Source organism: Mytilus edulis, chromosome 8 (assembly GCF_963676685.1).
Source record: "Mytilus edulis chromosome 8, xbMytEdul2.2, whole genome shotgun sequence".
In the NCBI taxonomy this organism is placed as follows: Eukaryota; Metazoa; Mollusca; class Bivalvia; order Mytilida; family Mytilidae; genus Mytilus; species Mytilus edulis.
This window is the reverse complement of record NC_092351.1, coordinates 44,312,137-44,328,824: the sequence shown is the minus strand read 5'-3', so window position 1 is coordinate 44,328,824 and position 16,688 is coordinate 44,312,137. Positions and strand designations below refer to the sequence as shown.

General features: G+C 32.6%; 1 protein-coding gene across 1 annotated transcript; it reads right to left on the bottom strand.

The window, feature by feature from the left end:
• Positions 1-10,651: 10,651 nt before the first annotated feature.
• On the bottom strand, positions 10,652-13,499 carry LOC139484113 (torsin-1A-like). Its single transcript, XM_071267841.1, has 2 exons — positions 13,314-13,499; positions 10,652-10,831 (listed from the first exon to the last, which is right to left on the bottom strand). Exons 1-2 carry the CDS (start codon positions 13,497-13,499, stop codon positions 10,652-10,654), a joined length of 366 nt encoding a protein of 121 aa, XP_071123942.1.
• Positions 13,500-16,688: the final 3,189 nt, after the last annotated feature.

Genomic DNA, 16,688 nt, shown 5'->3' with positions numbered 1-16,688 from the left:
CAACGATGTCTTGACAACGGGCTTATCAAACTATGGCCCTTTATAGCCTGTTGTTCGGTGTGAGCCAATGCTCCATGTTGAAGGCCGTACATTGACCTATAATGGTTTACTTTTTTTTAATTGTTATTTGGATGAAGAGTTGTCTCATTGGCACTCACACCACATCTTCCTATATCTATATATATTGTCTTTTGAACTTTTAATTTTGCAATACAACTCTTGTGTCTTTTGAAGACGTAACACACATTCGACTTACAATTTTTATACTGAAATTTAATGATGAGTTTATTGTCTTATCGGCACAGTGGTGTCATAAAAAGGGTAGTGAGTGATGGAAATACAGTCATCGTTTGAAAAGGACAGCCATATTGCATCCTACTCTTCTCTTATATATTCCGCTGTCAATACCATTAACGATTTCTTTTTGTTTGGATACACAAAATATTCATAAGGGTTTAAAACGATCAAGATATCCGTCTTGAGCAGGACTTAATGAAATCTCAATGTAGAAAAATGCGCTCATGAACTTTGCTTTGACATCTTTAAAATTATCCAGGATTTATAAAATGATTCCGTTTTATTGATTACCGTATTGGAAAGCAACCTTTGTTTATGGTAATCTATTTTTGTATTGTTTCACACAATTGATGTTTTCAGAAACATTTGTGGCAGGTTTGATGTACTGATTGTAAATATCTATAAATAATATATCATGTAAATTGATTTACCATTTGATTTTCCGGGAAACCACGTTTCGGGACAACATTCTCCATAAAACCAGGATAATCGTTCATATAGTGGCAATATCCTTGTGTATCCATTCACAGTAGATATGGCGATTGAAATAAAACAAATCCATTTTAGACACATGCGTCGGCTTTTCGGAGCTACAGTATATTAACGTCCTTTCTTTACAGCGATAATGCACACATACAATGATATACTTGTTATTGTCACTAATTTCAACCTGGTTTTTTGTTTCGTTTAAATCAATATGAAAGATAGTGTTTATTTGTTATCCTTGACGTCAATATTTATATACACCCCTGCAAAAAAGAGTACCGATTACCTAGACGCATATAAAAATAAAGCGTCTGGTTGAATTACCTGGTGGACATATTGATAAAGGGTACGTACTTATACTTTTAAATATGGAAACAAATCTACAAACGTATTTCACGTTTTAACCAAAATAGAAAAATGCAATAAAACATAGCTGCCGTATACAGATTAAAAGCAAAAGTGTTTTACGTTAGTATAGCGAACTTCCATTTGATGTGAATTCATATTTTAACCGATTTTTCCTTTATATCTGTCATACAATGATATTTCTAAATAGTTGTGCATTTACAAACTAATTAGGGTCAGAACGTGCCATTTAAAAAGTCAACAACAAAAAGTCTGTTAGTTTTGTGCACATTGAAATGAATTTGTATGCGACTGTAATACAAGCGAGAGGTTCAGCTATCATTTAACCAAGTTTAATCCACCATTTTTCTACATAATAAAGTGTCTGTACCAAGTCAGAAATATGACAGTTGTAATCCATTCGTCTGATGTGTTTGCGCTTTTAATTTTGCCATTGAATTAGGGATTTTCCGTTCATACTTGGAGTCGGAGTTCGGTACGTTAATTTATATGCCCCTGTCAGAGCGGAAGGGACATTACGTTTAACCATTGTCCGTCCCAAAGTTGTTTTTGACTAAACAGAAAATTAAACACAAACTATATATATAATCTAGACACCCAAAGGATCATTCAGCTTAAGTTTGGTTAGGGTTGGAAAATCTATTATACTAAAATAACGAGGTCCAATTTGTCAGCAGTCACGAGGTAAAAACGACAAATCAAAGAATTCAACTTTATATATAGCTTATATAGGACAATTGTGTAGAGTAACGATTACACCACTCCAGACCCTTTTGTTTTCTTCATAATTATTATTGCCAATAATTAACAAGTTCCAGGTCAAATGCGATACCATTACCAATAGTATATTCACCTGTTACCTATTATCTTATCTGTAAGTTCCGCAACTTACTGGCGCACCACCAAACGGTGTATTTAGGATTTGGCTATATACACGGGTCATAATCACAGGGTTGACACTCTCTATAATACTACAATAACGAGGTCCAATGTGCAGCCGTCACGGGGTAAAAACGACAAATCAAAGAATTCAATTGTATATATGGCTTATGTAGGACAATTGTATAGATTAAAATTGCACCACCCCAGACCCTTTTGTTTTCCACATAATTAATATTGCAAATAAGTAACAAGTTCCGGGTCGAATCCAAACCGATACCAATAGTATATTCACCTGTTACCTATTATCTTATCTGTACGTTCCGCATCTGACAGGCGCACCACCAAACGGTGTATTTAAAATTTTGCTATATACACGGGTCATTATCACTGGGTTGACACTACTTAATTCAATCATTGTCAAATGTTTCACTATTGTAGTATTTTAATCAGTAAGACTTTCTAAGATGACCATACGAATACTAAAAATCTGGACTTAAAATGGAGCGTACAGGTACAGTGTTCAATTTGTGAGGGGGCATGACGTAAAACAGCAAATCAAAGAATTCAACTATATTTATAACTGATATTGGACAATGCTGTTGATTAAAAAATACTCCATTCCAAGACCTTTTCTTTACCAAATAACTAATATTACCAATAATTTCCAGGTCGACGGGTTCACACAGAAAGATTTTGAAAGCAGAAAAACTGTGTATCTTATAATCGGATGAGTTTATAATATCACAATACCAATACTAAAATAAGGCTTACGCTAAGTTTAATTCATACTTTAATTCAGTCACGGACCCGCAATATCACGGGTGTGTTCTTGTTAGTTTCTAAGTAGTAGATGTTTGAAATAGTTTTCACATAACGGATGATGACCAAAGAGACCAAGTGATGCAAAACCTCTCATTTTTCGGAGCTTTTCTAATTACTTAGCGTCCGTCGTCCGTCGTCGTCCGTTAACTTTTACTTAAATCTTCTTCTCTGAAACTACTGGGCCAAATTTAACCAAACTTGGCCACAATCATCATTGGGGTATATAGTTCAAACGAGAGGCTCTAAAGAACATGTGTCGCTCACCTTGGTGACGTTGGTCTATGTGCATGTTGCCTGATTTGTCTGAGAATTTCAGGGCAGTTAGATCTTCACTTAATGAACATATTTTAATGAATGAAATTTGCTCTAAATACTTTAAATTCAGTGATAATAGCCAAAAGTTGCATTTTACCCTTATGTACTATTTTTAGCCATGTCGTTAATCTTGGTTCGTCGACGGGGTCATTGGACACATTTTAAAAACTACACACCCTTAAGATGATGAGTGCCAAGTTTTGTTTTTGTCCCAGTAGTTTCAGAGAAAAGATTTTTTTTACAGATTTAAAAGAAAATTTGAAAAAAAAGGTTAAATATTTACTACAAAGGGCAATAACTCCTTAAAAGGTCAACTGATAATTTTGGTTGTCTTATTTGTAGATCTTACTTTGCTGAACATTATTACTGTTAACAGTTTATCTCTTTCTATAATAATAGTCCAGATAATAACCAAAGACCGAAAAAAAAATCCTCAAAATTACCAATTCAGGGGCAGCAACCCAAAAACGGTTTGTCCGATTTATCTGAAAATTTCATGGCGGACAGATATTAACCGGATAAACAAATCTACTCCGTCAGATTTGCTCTAAATACTTTAGTTTCAAAGATATAAGCCAAAATCTACATTTTACCCCTATGTACTATTTTTAACCATGACGGCCATCTTGTTGGTTGGCTGGGTCATCGGACACAATTGTTTAAACAAGATACCCCAATGATAATTGTGGCCAAATTTGGTGAAATTCGGCTTAGTAGTTTCAGAGGAGAAGATTTTTTAAAAAGATTACTTAAAATTTAGAAAATGGTTTAAAATTTACTATGAAGGGCAATAACTCCTTGAGGGGTCAATTGACAATTTTGGTCATTTGACATATTTGTAGATCTTACTTTGATAAACATGATTGCTGTTTACAGTTTATCTCTATCTTTTATGATATTCAAAATAATAACCAAAAATAACTTCTTCAGGGGCAGCAACCCAAAACCAGGTTGTCCGATTTTTCTGAAAATTTCAGTACAAATAGATCTTGGCCTGATAAACAATTTCACCCCCCCCCCCCCCCATGTCAGATTTGCTCTAAATGCTTTGGTTTCAGAGATATAAGCCCAGTAGTTTCAGAGGAGAAGATTTTTGTAAAAGTTCACGGACAACGGACGACGACCGTCAAGTGATGAGAAAAGCTCACCTGGCCCTTATTTGATGAAAAGTTAACAAATCTGAAATTTAAAATTTTTTCAGAACAAAACCTAATTTCCTTAGTTGGATAACTCTTTTTTAAACACTGCCTGCCTGTAATTTATGTGAAATGTGTGTCTACTATCAAACATTAGACTAGTATGATTGGCAGGTGGACATTAACAAGTTCATATCAGCTGTAATTTATATGCTAACATGTGCACTCATTTAGGATATAATATGAAATTATTAAGAAAATAAGTTCCAATAACTTCAGACAAAATTTACCTTACCTCGGTCCCTTCTGGTCATATAAATTCTTAGGTTCTGGCATATTTATACATCTTTGGAATTCAAACACTCTTCCATAATATAACCAGTCTTTTCTGGCACTCTATTACACCCCGTTGTAGAAAACAGTTGTTATTTTTCAGAAAAATACGTTAATTGTTCTGTAATCTTTCGCTCTTTTTCCTCCGGAATATCTCCATAATTAGTGTAATATTTCTTCAGCAGTAAATAGTCTTAGATAGATGCAGTAATCATTAGACTTAGTAATACATCACTGTGATAAAAAACCACCTGAATGTAAAAAAATATACAATTAATAACTTATAATTACCTGATTTTAAACGAACTATTTTAATTATAATTATGTTGATTAAAACTAAAGATTTTTACGGTAATGCAACGATTGATGATTGTCTCCGCGCACTATAGCTTCCTTCACGCAACAAAATTAGCCTTCAGTGCTGAAAAGAGATAAGGACGTCAAGCAATCAGGCAATCAATTAACTGATCTCAATCACAAAGATAGGAATTGAATGCAACTTGGTAATCTTATTTTTGTCAAACAACACAGTTTCAGTCATATACTTCTATTGAAATTTAAATACCACTATACAGTCTTAACATTCGTTTGTGTAAAGGGGTACTAGCTGTCAAATTATTTTCCTCGATTTCACTAAGAATTCTCATATTTGATCTATAACATGCTAAAACGTATATTTAAATTACAGTACGTCTGACATAAGTAGCTTAGATGGGATGTAGTCGATACAATTTATTATAATTTCTCGTGTAGTTTAGTATAGACGCCATCTTATCAACTTTTAAGATGACCATCGGAGACTATTGAGTGTCATATTATCCGATATATTATCATGAGTGAACATAATTAACATACATATAAACAAATATCGATCGACTTCGTGCATTTTGGTTTTTCTAGGTCTGTTTGATTTCATATTTTAAGTTAAATGAAAAGAAAATTATCGTTTTCACCTGTATATAATGACTTTTTTTGTGGATTGAATCAGTCAACGATCGATGTGATTCGCCTTTGTCTAAATTTCAATGTTGACATTCTTTTAAACACAAATTATACATGCGTATAAACCAATATTTAAATATAGGGTTAAATTGATGGTCACATAAATACGGTTTCAATGAGGGCAAATTATTCCCTTGCAAGTAAATAATTCACCAGCAATGATTCTTTGCTTATTTTGACAAAATTTAACCTAATCGGTTGCTAAATACGAATGATTTTTCTATCATTTCACTTATATCAATGATTAAAACAAAATCATATTCTTTGTTTTCATATCTCGTAGATAGTGCCTCTTTAAGAAAGGGTGCACTATAATTCTTCTCAACTACTACAAATTGACTTACTAGCTTTTAAATTAGCTGCTGCTTTTGTAACTAACACTTCCATATCCCTTAGTTTTATAGAGTCCCTTTCTTTCCCTTAATGCAAGAAACTTATTGTTTGATGTTGTATCTCTGTTGCTGCTGTACTACTACAAAAAGAAAAATCAATGTTTCACAATATATGTTACATGATGTTTATTGTATCTTTATATAAACTGTCTGTATTTATTCTTCGTACGTGAAGTGTAATTTCAATATAGGTTCATACCACAATAGAAACTAAAATGACATTTTCAAGATAAAATAGTTTATTCTATATGTTGCCTGTCTCAAAATGGGAGCCAGTAATTTATGGTTTAAATTTGCTTGCGGCCCATATTTTTTGTATATCATTCTATATTGATTTATCAGGCTGTTTATAGGTTTTTGTTGACATGTTTTAAATTTATCAACTCTGGTATTATCAACATGTTTATTGGTATGGGTTTTAGTCATTCCGGAAGGCTTTATGTTGTTACGTCATGACTCTACTATGAATATTATAGCGTTATGGACTTTGTCGATGCAAATCAAGAAACACTCGTAAATGTGAAGTTTCCTTAAAAAGAACTAGTTTAATGAACTGCGGAAATTTCCTCCAGTTTACCATCTAATTTTCCTGTCTTCCTTAATTTTAATAGTTTAATTTATTGCAAAAGGAGAAAACAAAATTTTGTTCTTCTTAAAAGAAAATGTTGCAAATAATTGTTTCAGACGTGATTAAAGAAGACATTAACTCTTTTTTAAATTGATATTAACTATATTTGTCATTATACTTTAACATTAATTCAAACGTATGTGACCCTTTAAACGATGAAACAAGCCACCAATTATTTATGATAATATTGAGAATGGAAAACGGAAAATCTTCAAAAGAGACAACAACCAGACCAAAGAGCAGAAAACAGCTCAACACAAAGAGAAAATATCGTAACCGGAGACGGGCTTCAGGTATCAAAGAAGTGTGATTATTCAGCGAAAATGGACGTCTCTTCAGCCTCCGAAAGATATAAATTGACCAAAATAATAAAAAATAAAAACAGGAATAACAAAAGCAAGATGATCCTTACTTTGGACAAGCACATCAATGAGAAGGGTTAAACATGTCGCCTCTTTTTGGGATACACGTTAACTGTATTAAACTATATACAAGGGAAATATTTCAAATAAAAAAAATACATAAAAGACAAAAAATTGGTATGAGCTATTTTTTTGAGAATCTGATTTTTTTATGAGAATTCTGTTATTCTTTAGGGATCAATTTACGAAGAATCTTATTAATCGTTTTCGTGAAAAGTAACTGTATACAAAAATGTCTGCACTCATCTAAACCTTTGCCAAAACCCAAAACGGTTACTTTGATACTACTCATTTAAATAATTATGCTATCAACTTTTGGCAAACTTATAAAATTTGTCTTTTTCATGACTGAATTTACCGTATACATGTATACTGTGTGTTCATTATTTTTCATTGGTTTCATGGGTAAAGTGAACCAATAAATTCATTTGTTCCTCGAATTACACATTTTCTAAAGGCTTAGTATGCAGAGATTGGCAAAACCACGAAATCAAATATCCACGACAATTTTTCTCGGTCAACGAAAATGCATACTCACGAAAATAAATGAATCCACAGTAAAATTGAGCCAGACATCAAATTTTGATTAGCAATACTAGTAATTATCTTTCAACGACATAGACCACGTATACTTGTTGGTATTCGTGCTACTTTCAGTTTGAGTATTTTTCCTACAGCATGATTTTTCACAGTAGAGGACGCAAGTGTACCCAGTGAAAATTGGTCAGTTACGATTTAAAACGAACACATCTTGCAAATACAAATGTAGCAGGGTACAAACTATATTTATCAATTTCTGCAATTTTTGGTCACCGTTTCATTCATACTTCATTTATTAGTTTTTGATATCAAAACATTTTTGATACAGTTATCTCCTTATAAAGCTATATGAAGTAAATTTCTTTCAGAATGATAGTTATTTCTGTTGAAAACACCCCAAGCGATACCAAGTTTAACTAAAATGCACTTCAAGACATACCCATATGATATGTGTAAGGTCTTCATTTTCCCTAACTAAAATACCAACTAATGTTTAATACTTAAAAGTTCAAATTATTAGTTGTGTTTGTGTAGTCGCAAATATCGGTTTTGCTTTTCATTATTTTCATTTTCAATAGGTTTTAGAAGAAACAAATCGTTCAAAGAAATATCGTAAACGTTAATACCCATCTTAATTAAGGCAACAAAAGTATATCGCTGTTCAAAAGTCATATATCGATTTAGGAAAAACTAATCAGGAATACAAACGAAAACCGAGGGAAACAAATCCATTATATAGACAATAACTGTTTAGTGTCTTTAAATATCAGCTGTATTTGTACAATGCTAAGAAACAGGTGTTATGCGAGCTATAGCGATCTATTACTCCTGTTTCGAGCTGAGTACACATACAGCTGATATCTAAAGACACTGTTCAGATATTGTCTTTATCATGTAATTAGTCCTGCATATTGTTTGTGTTTTGAAAGACACAAAAACTCATTTATTTTCGATTTGAAATCCTTTGAGGCCCACGCAGTAATATTAAAATCACATATTCAGCTGAAGACGGGTTCGCAAAAAAAGAATCTCGATTGGTCAATAATTTTACATCGCACAAGGTGAATAATTATCTATTTCAACATAACAACTTATTTCAATAGTAAAAACAAATAACAAAACGTTGTCCAATTTGAAACAGAAGTGTACGAGTTGTCCTACGCTTCAGACTTGACATTGACTAAACATGCATGCTGCAATTGACATGATTGATTTCGTTACTCAATTATACACATTCAAGTTTTGAAATCGACAATTGTCATCGTAGAAAAGACTGCTGTTCATGTATGTATGTTGTCAGAAAATAGGTGTTATTCTTATTGCTCTAAAGAAATGTTTGAAAACAAACAGACCGTATAAAAGTAATCGTTAGTTCGAATAAGATCAAATAATACGTCATTGGAATGCGACTGCAATACACATTCTGAGGTCAAACATGTTCATACATACTCAGTCCGGCAGTGGGCGGAGCTTTAAAGCGATATCTGTACAGTATACAGATATAGCATAGCGATATCGGTAGGGCTTTATCTGTATAGTAGGACATTCAATTGAAAGATAAAAGAGAAAACAATAGAACAACAGAAACACTGAAATGAAACAAAAAACAAACACAAACATTCATAAACACGGACTATATTTGATCACAACTGCCATACTCCTGACTTGGTGAAGTCCTATGAAACGAGTTTCGTGAAACTATGATATTATAGAAGTTAAACAATAAATGTAGTAATTCCCACGTATGTCCCCTATAATGGACTTATTACGAATCCATAACAAATAATCGACAAAAAAATGTTTATTTAGTGAAAATTTCCCTGCTAGTTTACTTTTATGTTTTATTGCATACTTTCAACGAATAGTTAACACAGACTCGAGAAACACATGTAGTATAAGTGATTTTCTTCATTTGCATACACATTTTACTCTCTCAAATGATTTTAAAAATTTCTTACTTCCAAAGGGAAACAGCCACGTATTCTTTTTTTTTTTATTGTTATGACGTTATTATAAATATAACTATTTCATACATTGTAACAATTCATTTGTTCTTGCGTCTTGGAATTCCAGAAATATTTTAAGCATAACTGGACAGTGGTTTCTAAATGTGAACATAAGAATACGTGGTATGATCCCCAATGAGACAACTCCAGATTCATAATAACACATTACATATATGAGCTATATATATATATATATAGAGCGTATTAAAAGCTAAAGCATAAGAAGAGAATATACCACTTTACTGTCCTTATCAAAATAGGATACACATCCTTTCAATCTTTACAAAAACAAGATGTGTCGAAACGACACGAATGGCCCCGTCGCAAAAAGTTGAAAAATCTGCAGTTTCCACAATACATGCGGACACAAGCATAATTGTAGTCACACATATCAAAACTTCAACTGAAATTTCCAACAGGCCAAAGCATTATTTCGACAAAAATTAACAGAGCGGAACGAAATTTAAACTTGATCTGTAACTCCTCATGGTAAACCCACATACCAAACATCAGCTCAATATCTGAAGGCGTTTAGAAAAAAAAGTCCGTATAATGATTTGTTGGGGAATGACGGAATGACAGAATAACGGAATGACGGAAAAGGGTAAAACTATACGGCATCCACAACTTTACTGTGGGGCCATTAAAAATAAGTACGGTATATAAAGCTCATAAGTTTTTTTATGTCGTATAGAACACATTGGGAGTCAGCATTACCTACAGAAAGACCTCCAATAAGAAATACATATTTGTTGTACAACAACCATAAGAAATACATATCAATATGTATTTTTTATGGTTGTTGTACAACACACCTATCAAGATAAATGATAGATCGTAGGGAGGTCTTTCTGTATGTAATGCGGACTCCCAATGTGTTCTATACGACAATAAAAACTTATCAGCTTTATATACCGTACTTATTTTTTATGGCCCCACAGCAAAGTTGTGGGTGCCATATAGTTTATATATATATATAATCTGTAACAATACTAAGTTCATCTGGCTCTTTCATTTCTACCTCTCACCTTATGAAAATGAAGATAGGCTTTCTATAGTTTATTCCATTAAGATTATCGTGATCATCCAGGTATGGTATTATAGCATCGATCAGGTCTGAAGGTATCATATCAAACTTATCAAATATAAACATAGATCTCTCACAGTTCTTCACACTTGTCTCTATAAGTTCTTTCAGTTCGTCCTAAAAAAATAAGAAACCAAAGAGTGATTGGTAAGCTACTTATCAAATTGAGAATAGAAACGGGGAACATAAATACCATAGCATTTTTTGCAGATTTACAGGCAACAACGAAATATTTTGTATTTGAGTCAGACGCGCGTTTCGTCTAAAAAAAGACTGAGCAGTGACGCTCGAATAAAAAACAAATGTTACAAGGGCCAAATAAAGTTGAAAGTTGAAAAGCATTGAGGACCTACAATTCCTTAAAGTTTTGCCAAAGGCAACTAATTCTGAGGTAGAAAAGCCATAGTATTTAAAATATTCAAAGGATTTGTAAACAGATGATTAATAATTTTAACCAGGGCAATTATAATTCTTGGCAACACAGAACGGATGACCACTGGGCTGGTGATACCCTCGGGGAAATAAAACTCCACCATCATTGTCAACGACCCAGTGGTTGTGAATTAGCTCATCATAGATACTACGATTGAATTTTAAAATTGCGCCAGACAAGTATATATATAGTTGTCCTGGTTACACGCTTGATAATTTCATTCAAATCATCTTTTGCAAGGTAGTGACATCGTGATTCAAAGTAACTGAGCAACCAATAGAAGTTCCTTCATAATATAAATTCAATGCGGTAGAAATATTCTGTTATATAATTTCCATTAGAACACATGTTACAGTATTTGTTCTTTACAGAATAAAGGATATAGAATATGTGTCCCATCAGGAACAGATATTATGACATTGTTTGTAAAAAAAGGTTTCTACATGGTTAGGGGGAACTTCTGTTTGGTGGAACAAATATGTGAGTACACCAATAAAAAGAAAATATATGATATATATAATTCGGAATATTGAAATAACCTAGACGTAATATGAGATATGTTTTAAGAATAAGATCTGAATTAGATGGGCTGCAAAATGAGTTACGTTTTAAACTATTTAAAAGTTTTTAAGAAGATTTTAAGAGTATCAATCAAGAATTTTAAGAAAGTGACACAAAGCTTAAGGTAAAGACAAATTTGATAAATAAAAGAAACGTCACATGGTTATCACAGGATGATACGCCTTTTTAAAGGAATTAATTGGTGTATAAACTCGACCTATGCACTCAGAAACTCCGAAGAACTTTTATGATATGTTTGTGAGTGACTTGCTCCATTTTATACAGCAATAAATTCTTTTAAAAAGGCGTTTTTATTCTTATAATTCTTTAAAATTAGAGATAAGGAATATATTTTCCTCACTCGTTACCTCTATCACACGTAATTTGTATATTTATTTCATTGAATAGGTCTGGAACATGAATAAATATGTTGTTTAACGCCAAAATGTGTACTGAATGAATTTGCAAGGCTGATAAAAAGTAAACTGCAAATCTCTTTCTATCATAAAAACGAACGTTTTTGTGTATTATTTAATTTAATAATTATGGTACAGTGAAAATAAACTTTGTTAACGTCAGTGTTATTAACGCCGCCATCTTGTTTACATTGGTTACGAAAACAAGTTCGGTCAACTTCGTCTATCGAAACATAATCAACGTCAAGACCAACTACCGGAAGTTCTCTCGGCAAACAATATCAACGTATGCCCTTTTATGCAATTCATGTAAGAATTATAATATAAAAACGTCTAATATGGTTCTCGGTTACTAATTATATTTCATTGTTTGACAATTGACTTCATCTCATTGCAATAGTTCATGTCAGTTTAGGACTTTGACCTACATTGATAATTGTACGATTATAATGATAAGTTCATGTATAGTATCAAAATAGAAAATGCGATAAATATATATTGTTATAAAATGATATGAGCAAATAAGCCCTAATACGGATCATTCAGCATGTACAATGCTGAAAACTTTCCACTGTCGATATAAATCAAGATTTGATATTGCTCTTCTAAAGGGAGAATGCAGCACAAACAGGGCCAGTACGTACAAAATCGGGAAAAAAGCCGTATTGGCCCATGGTTCACTTCCGGTTTTCAATTTTCTTACGCCATTACTCAACTTTGGAAGTATCGTTATGCATAAAACAACATTTGTATTATTTCTTTTAAAATCAAGATCATTAAGTAAATAATGTGCAATGTTTTGTAACGTCTTAAAGTTTTGAAACGAAAAAAGACAGGGCCAATTAGTTGGGAAAAAAGCTGTACTGGCCAATGCATTATGGGCTAATACATGACGTTCACTTCCAGTTTTTAATTTCTTGTAATCATTTAACAAAAGTGTTATGAACTGAACAAAAAATGGAAATGGAAAGCCAAGAAATTAGGTTCAATGGAAAGTTGATATCATTTCATAATGAATAGATATATAGGAAGATGTGGTGTGAGTGCCAATGAGACAACTCTCCATCCAAATAACAATTTATAAAAGTAAACCATTATAGGTCAATGTACGGCCTTCAACACGGAGCCTATAGGACCATTTGAAGGTAATTAACAATGTGAAAATTATGTTTTAATATTACTAATTTACCTTATATTGGTCTATGTGTATCTCGTGTGGAGATGCTTTCGTTGATGAAAGGAGGTGAACAAATTTACTTTGCATTCCTTTTTTATATATACTTTGTGCAATGATATAACTTGTGTTAGTCTTTCCAGTGCCTGTTCCACCATGTAATGATAAAGATACTGCCTTGGACGGATCCTCGTTCGTCATATTGGCCTTAATGTGACGTCTGACAGCTTTCAGAACAATATGTTGCCCGTATATCTTATCTTGCAAACCTTTTGACAATCCTGAAGCTGTAGAATGACAGACATGTTTGGAAACGAACTAGGCCATTAACAATAAGTTTTAATGAAAATGATAAGGGCCGAAGCTAACATAACATAAGATTCGTAGATATTAATCGTTCCCGCGATTCTTCAAACAAAACAGATATTTGTCAAATTTTGCATTTAACTTGGAGTTCGATAATTTGTTTGTACTTTTTTTGAAAGGTAGTGAGATCATTGAATATAAAGGTTAAAGAGGATCATAAATTAAAAGTTGGTAGCAGTTGGTTATTTAAAAGACTTTTTAAGATTTTAGATTTTTTCTTACAGTGTTATTATTGGTTTAGTCCTTGCTTAAAGGGGTGACCTAGCTGTCAAATTTATATTCACCGATTTGACTCAAATTCTCGAATTTGATTCATAACAAGGTAAACTATTTTTCCAAATTATTATGGATTAAAGTCATATGAAACCTCAAATAAAAAAAAATGATGCATATGTGTTTCATAACAAAGTGACATTAGCGTGACTCTACACGTAAAAATCCGGTGATCGCAATACGCATGGATATGTCACTGAAATAAACTATTATCTGATAGTACATGTTATACACGTGCCCAATATCCATGTTTTTTTGTTGATTGTTAACTATAAATTGACAAACTACGGCTTCAAAACACGACATTTGATGATCTACCATATTTTTACTTCCTAACAGACAGAGAGAAAAAAAGATGACTATAATACGATATTTTTTCTTTAATGATTGAACAAAAAAAATCCTATTGAAGAATTTGTATATATCTCGTAGCTATAGTGCCCCTTTTGTGTAAATTTACATATATACAAACAATACAAAACAATGGCGGGTATAACAAAAAACATAAAAAATGCATTTAAAACAACCATTTTACAAAATAAAGTACATATTTGCATTGCTTCACCATTGGATTTTCCGGCAATCCAATCTTCTTAAAACCAACATAGATGTGGCAATATCAAGTTTGCGTCCACGTTAACAGTAGATGTGGCGATTAAAATAAAACAAAACCATATTAGACACATGTTTCGGTTTTGTCGGAGAAATAGTATATTAAAAACCTTTCATTACAGCCATGATGCACATAAACAATGAAATACTGGTGGTTTTCACTAATTTCAACTTTTTTGGTTTCGTTTTGATCACCATGAAAGATTATAGTGTTTACATTTGTTATCTTTGATGTCAATATATATACTCCCCTTTCTGTAAGAGCATCGAGGACACATAAAGATAAAGCGTCTGGATAAATTTACCTGGTGGAAATATCTATTAAATATAGAGGCAAATCTACAAACGCATTTCTCGTTTTACACAAAATAGAAAAATAAAATAAACAAAGCTGTCGTATAAAGATTAAAAGTGAACGTGTGTTCGTTAATATAACGAACTGGCATTTTGTAACTGTCAAGAGAAAATGTTCAGTAAGAGATATATGATGTCGAAATGCAGCTACAATTTCAAACATCATCTGATATGATTTCATATTCTAACGCATTTTTCATACATATTTATCAGTCATAAAATATGATATTTCAAAATAGTTGTGCATTTATAATCTAGTGTAGGGTAAAAACGTCGCAATAAAAATGTCAACAACAAAAAGTTACATTTTTACTTATCAGGCCTGTTTGTGTTATTCACCTATCATTGTCAATATAATGCAATGTTATGCGACTTTCATACAAACCAGGTTTCATCCACCATTTTCTTCATAAGAAAATGCCCGTACCAAGTCAGGAAAATAACAGTTGTAAATGTGTTTGAGCTTTCGAATTTGCCATATCATGGGGACTTTCCGTTCAGAATTTTACTCGAAATTCGGTAGTTTCGTTGTTTTTTTTTTGGTAAAATAAGTGCCCTGCTGGCAGCCATCTTGAATGATAGAGTAACAACACTGTCCGCACATCATTAGGAACATTCATGTCATGTCTGGTCCATTCTATTTAGTGGTTCTCTCAAAGAAAACATCTGTCTGTATTTCCTATAGGGTCCTATATTAAACCAAGTCCCATCTGGCGGCATTCTTTGATGACTGATCGCCTACAAAATTTCAACACTTGTTCGGCAATTCATATGAAGGAACATTTATGTGATGTTAAATATCTATCCATTAAGTTGTTCTCTAAAAAATAGACATTTGTACGTATTTCATACAGGGTCGTATGTTAAACTCAGTCCCTCTCTGGCCGCTATCTTGGATGATGGAACGGCTTCCTAGTAACACAACTTGTTCAGCACCTCATATGTAAGGAATTCTCATGTAATATTTGGTTTAATTCCATTTAGTGGTTTTCTAGAAGGAGTTCAAAATTAAAAAAAAATAGTGAGGACGACGGACGAAAGACACAAAGTAATGAAAAAAGATCACTTGGCCTTTTAGATCAGGAGAGCTAAAAACAGTCCACCACATGATTCCAACAACAAAATGTAATTTGACCCTGCTTTCGAATTTATATATGCTGTCTTTTATTTCCCTTACTTAGACAGTCAACATGCTATTGGTAGCTGGCATGGTCATGCATATCACCAAGGAATTGAATATTTAAACATACAATTCCTTGTTATCACTGAAAGATTAAAATACATGACTTAAAAAAACAAAGGTGGAGGTTTGTGCACACGTACAACTGATTAAACCACAACCCATGTTGTGCCTGTGCCATGTGTTGTTTGTTGTGTATAGTGCATATATTTCTAAAGGATGATTTTTTTATGTTCTTTTTTGTGTAATCTTTCATTCAAAATTCTAGTGCAACTACCTTGAAAAGGAACAATATATGATAGAATTTGTTAAAGTGGCATATAGCACAGACCATATAAAAGATATCTCTTGATTATTAGGGACATTTTACAATGTTAAAACATATTCATTTCAACTGAAGCCAATAATACTGAAAGTGGAGTTGAAACACAAACAATTAACCAATCAATCAATATTTCAAGTGTACCATCTCTTTAAGCTTTTATCTCAAAGAAAACATTTGTCTTTATTTCCTATAGGGTCTTATATGTTAAACCAAGGCCCCTCTGGCGGCATTCTTTGATGACTGATCGCCTACAAAATTTCAACACTTGTTTAGCAACTCA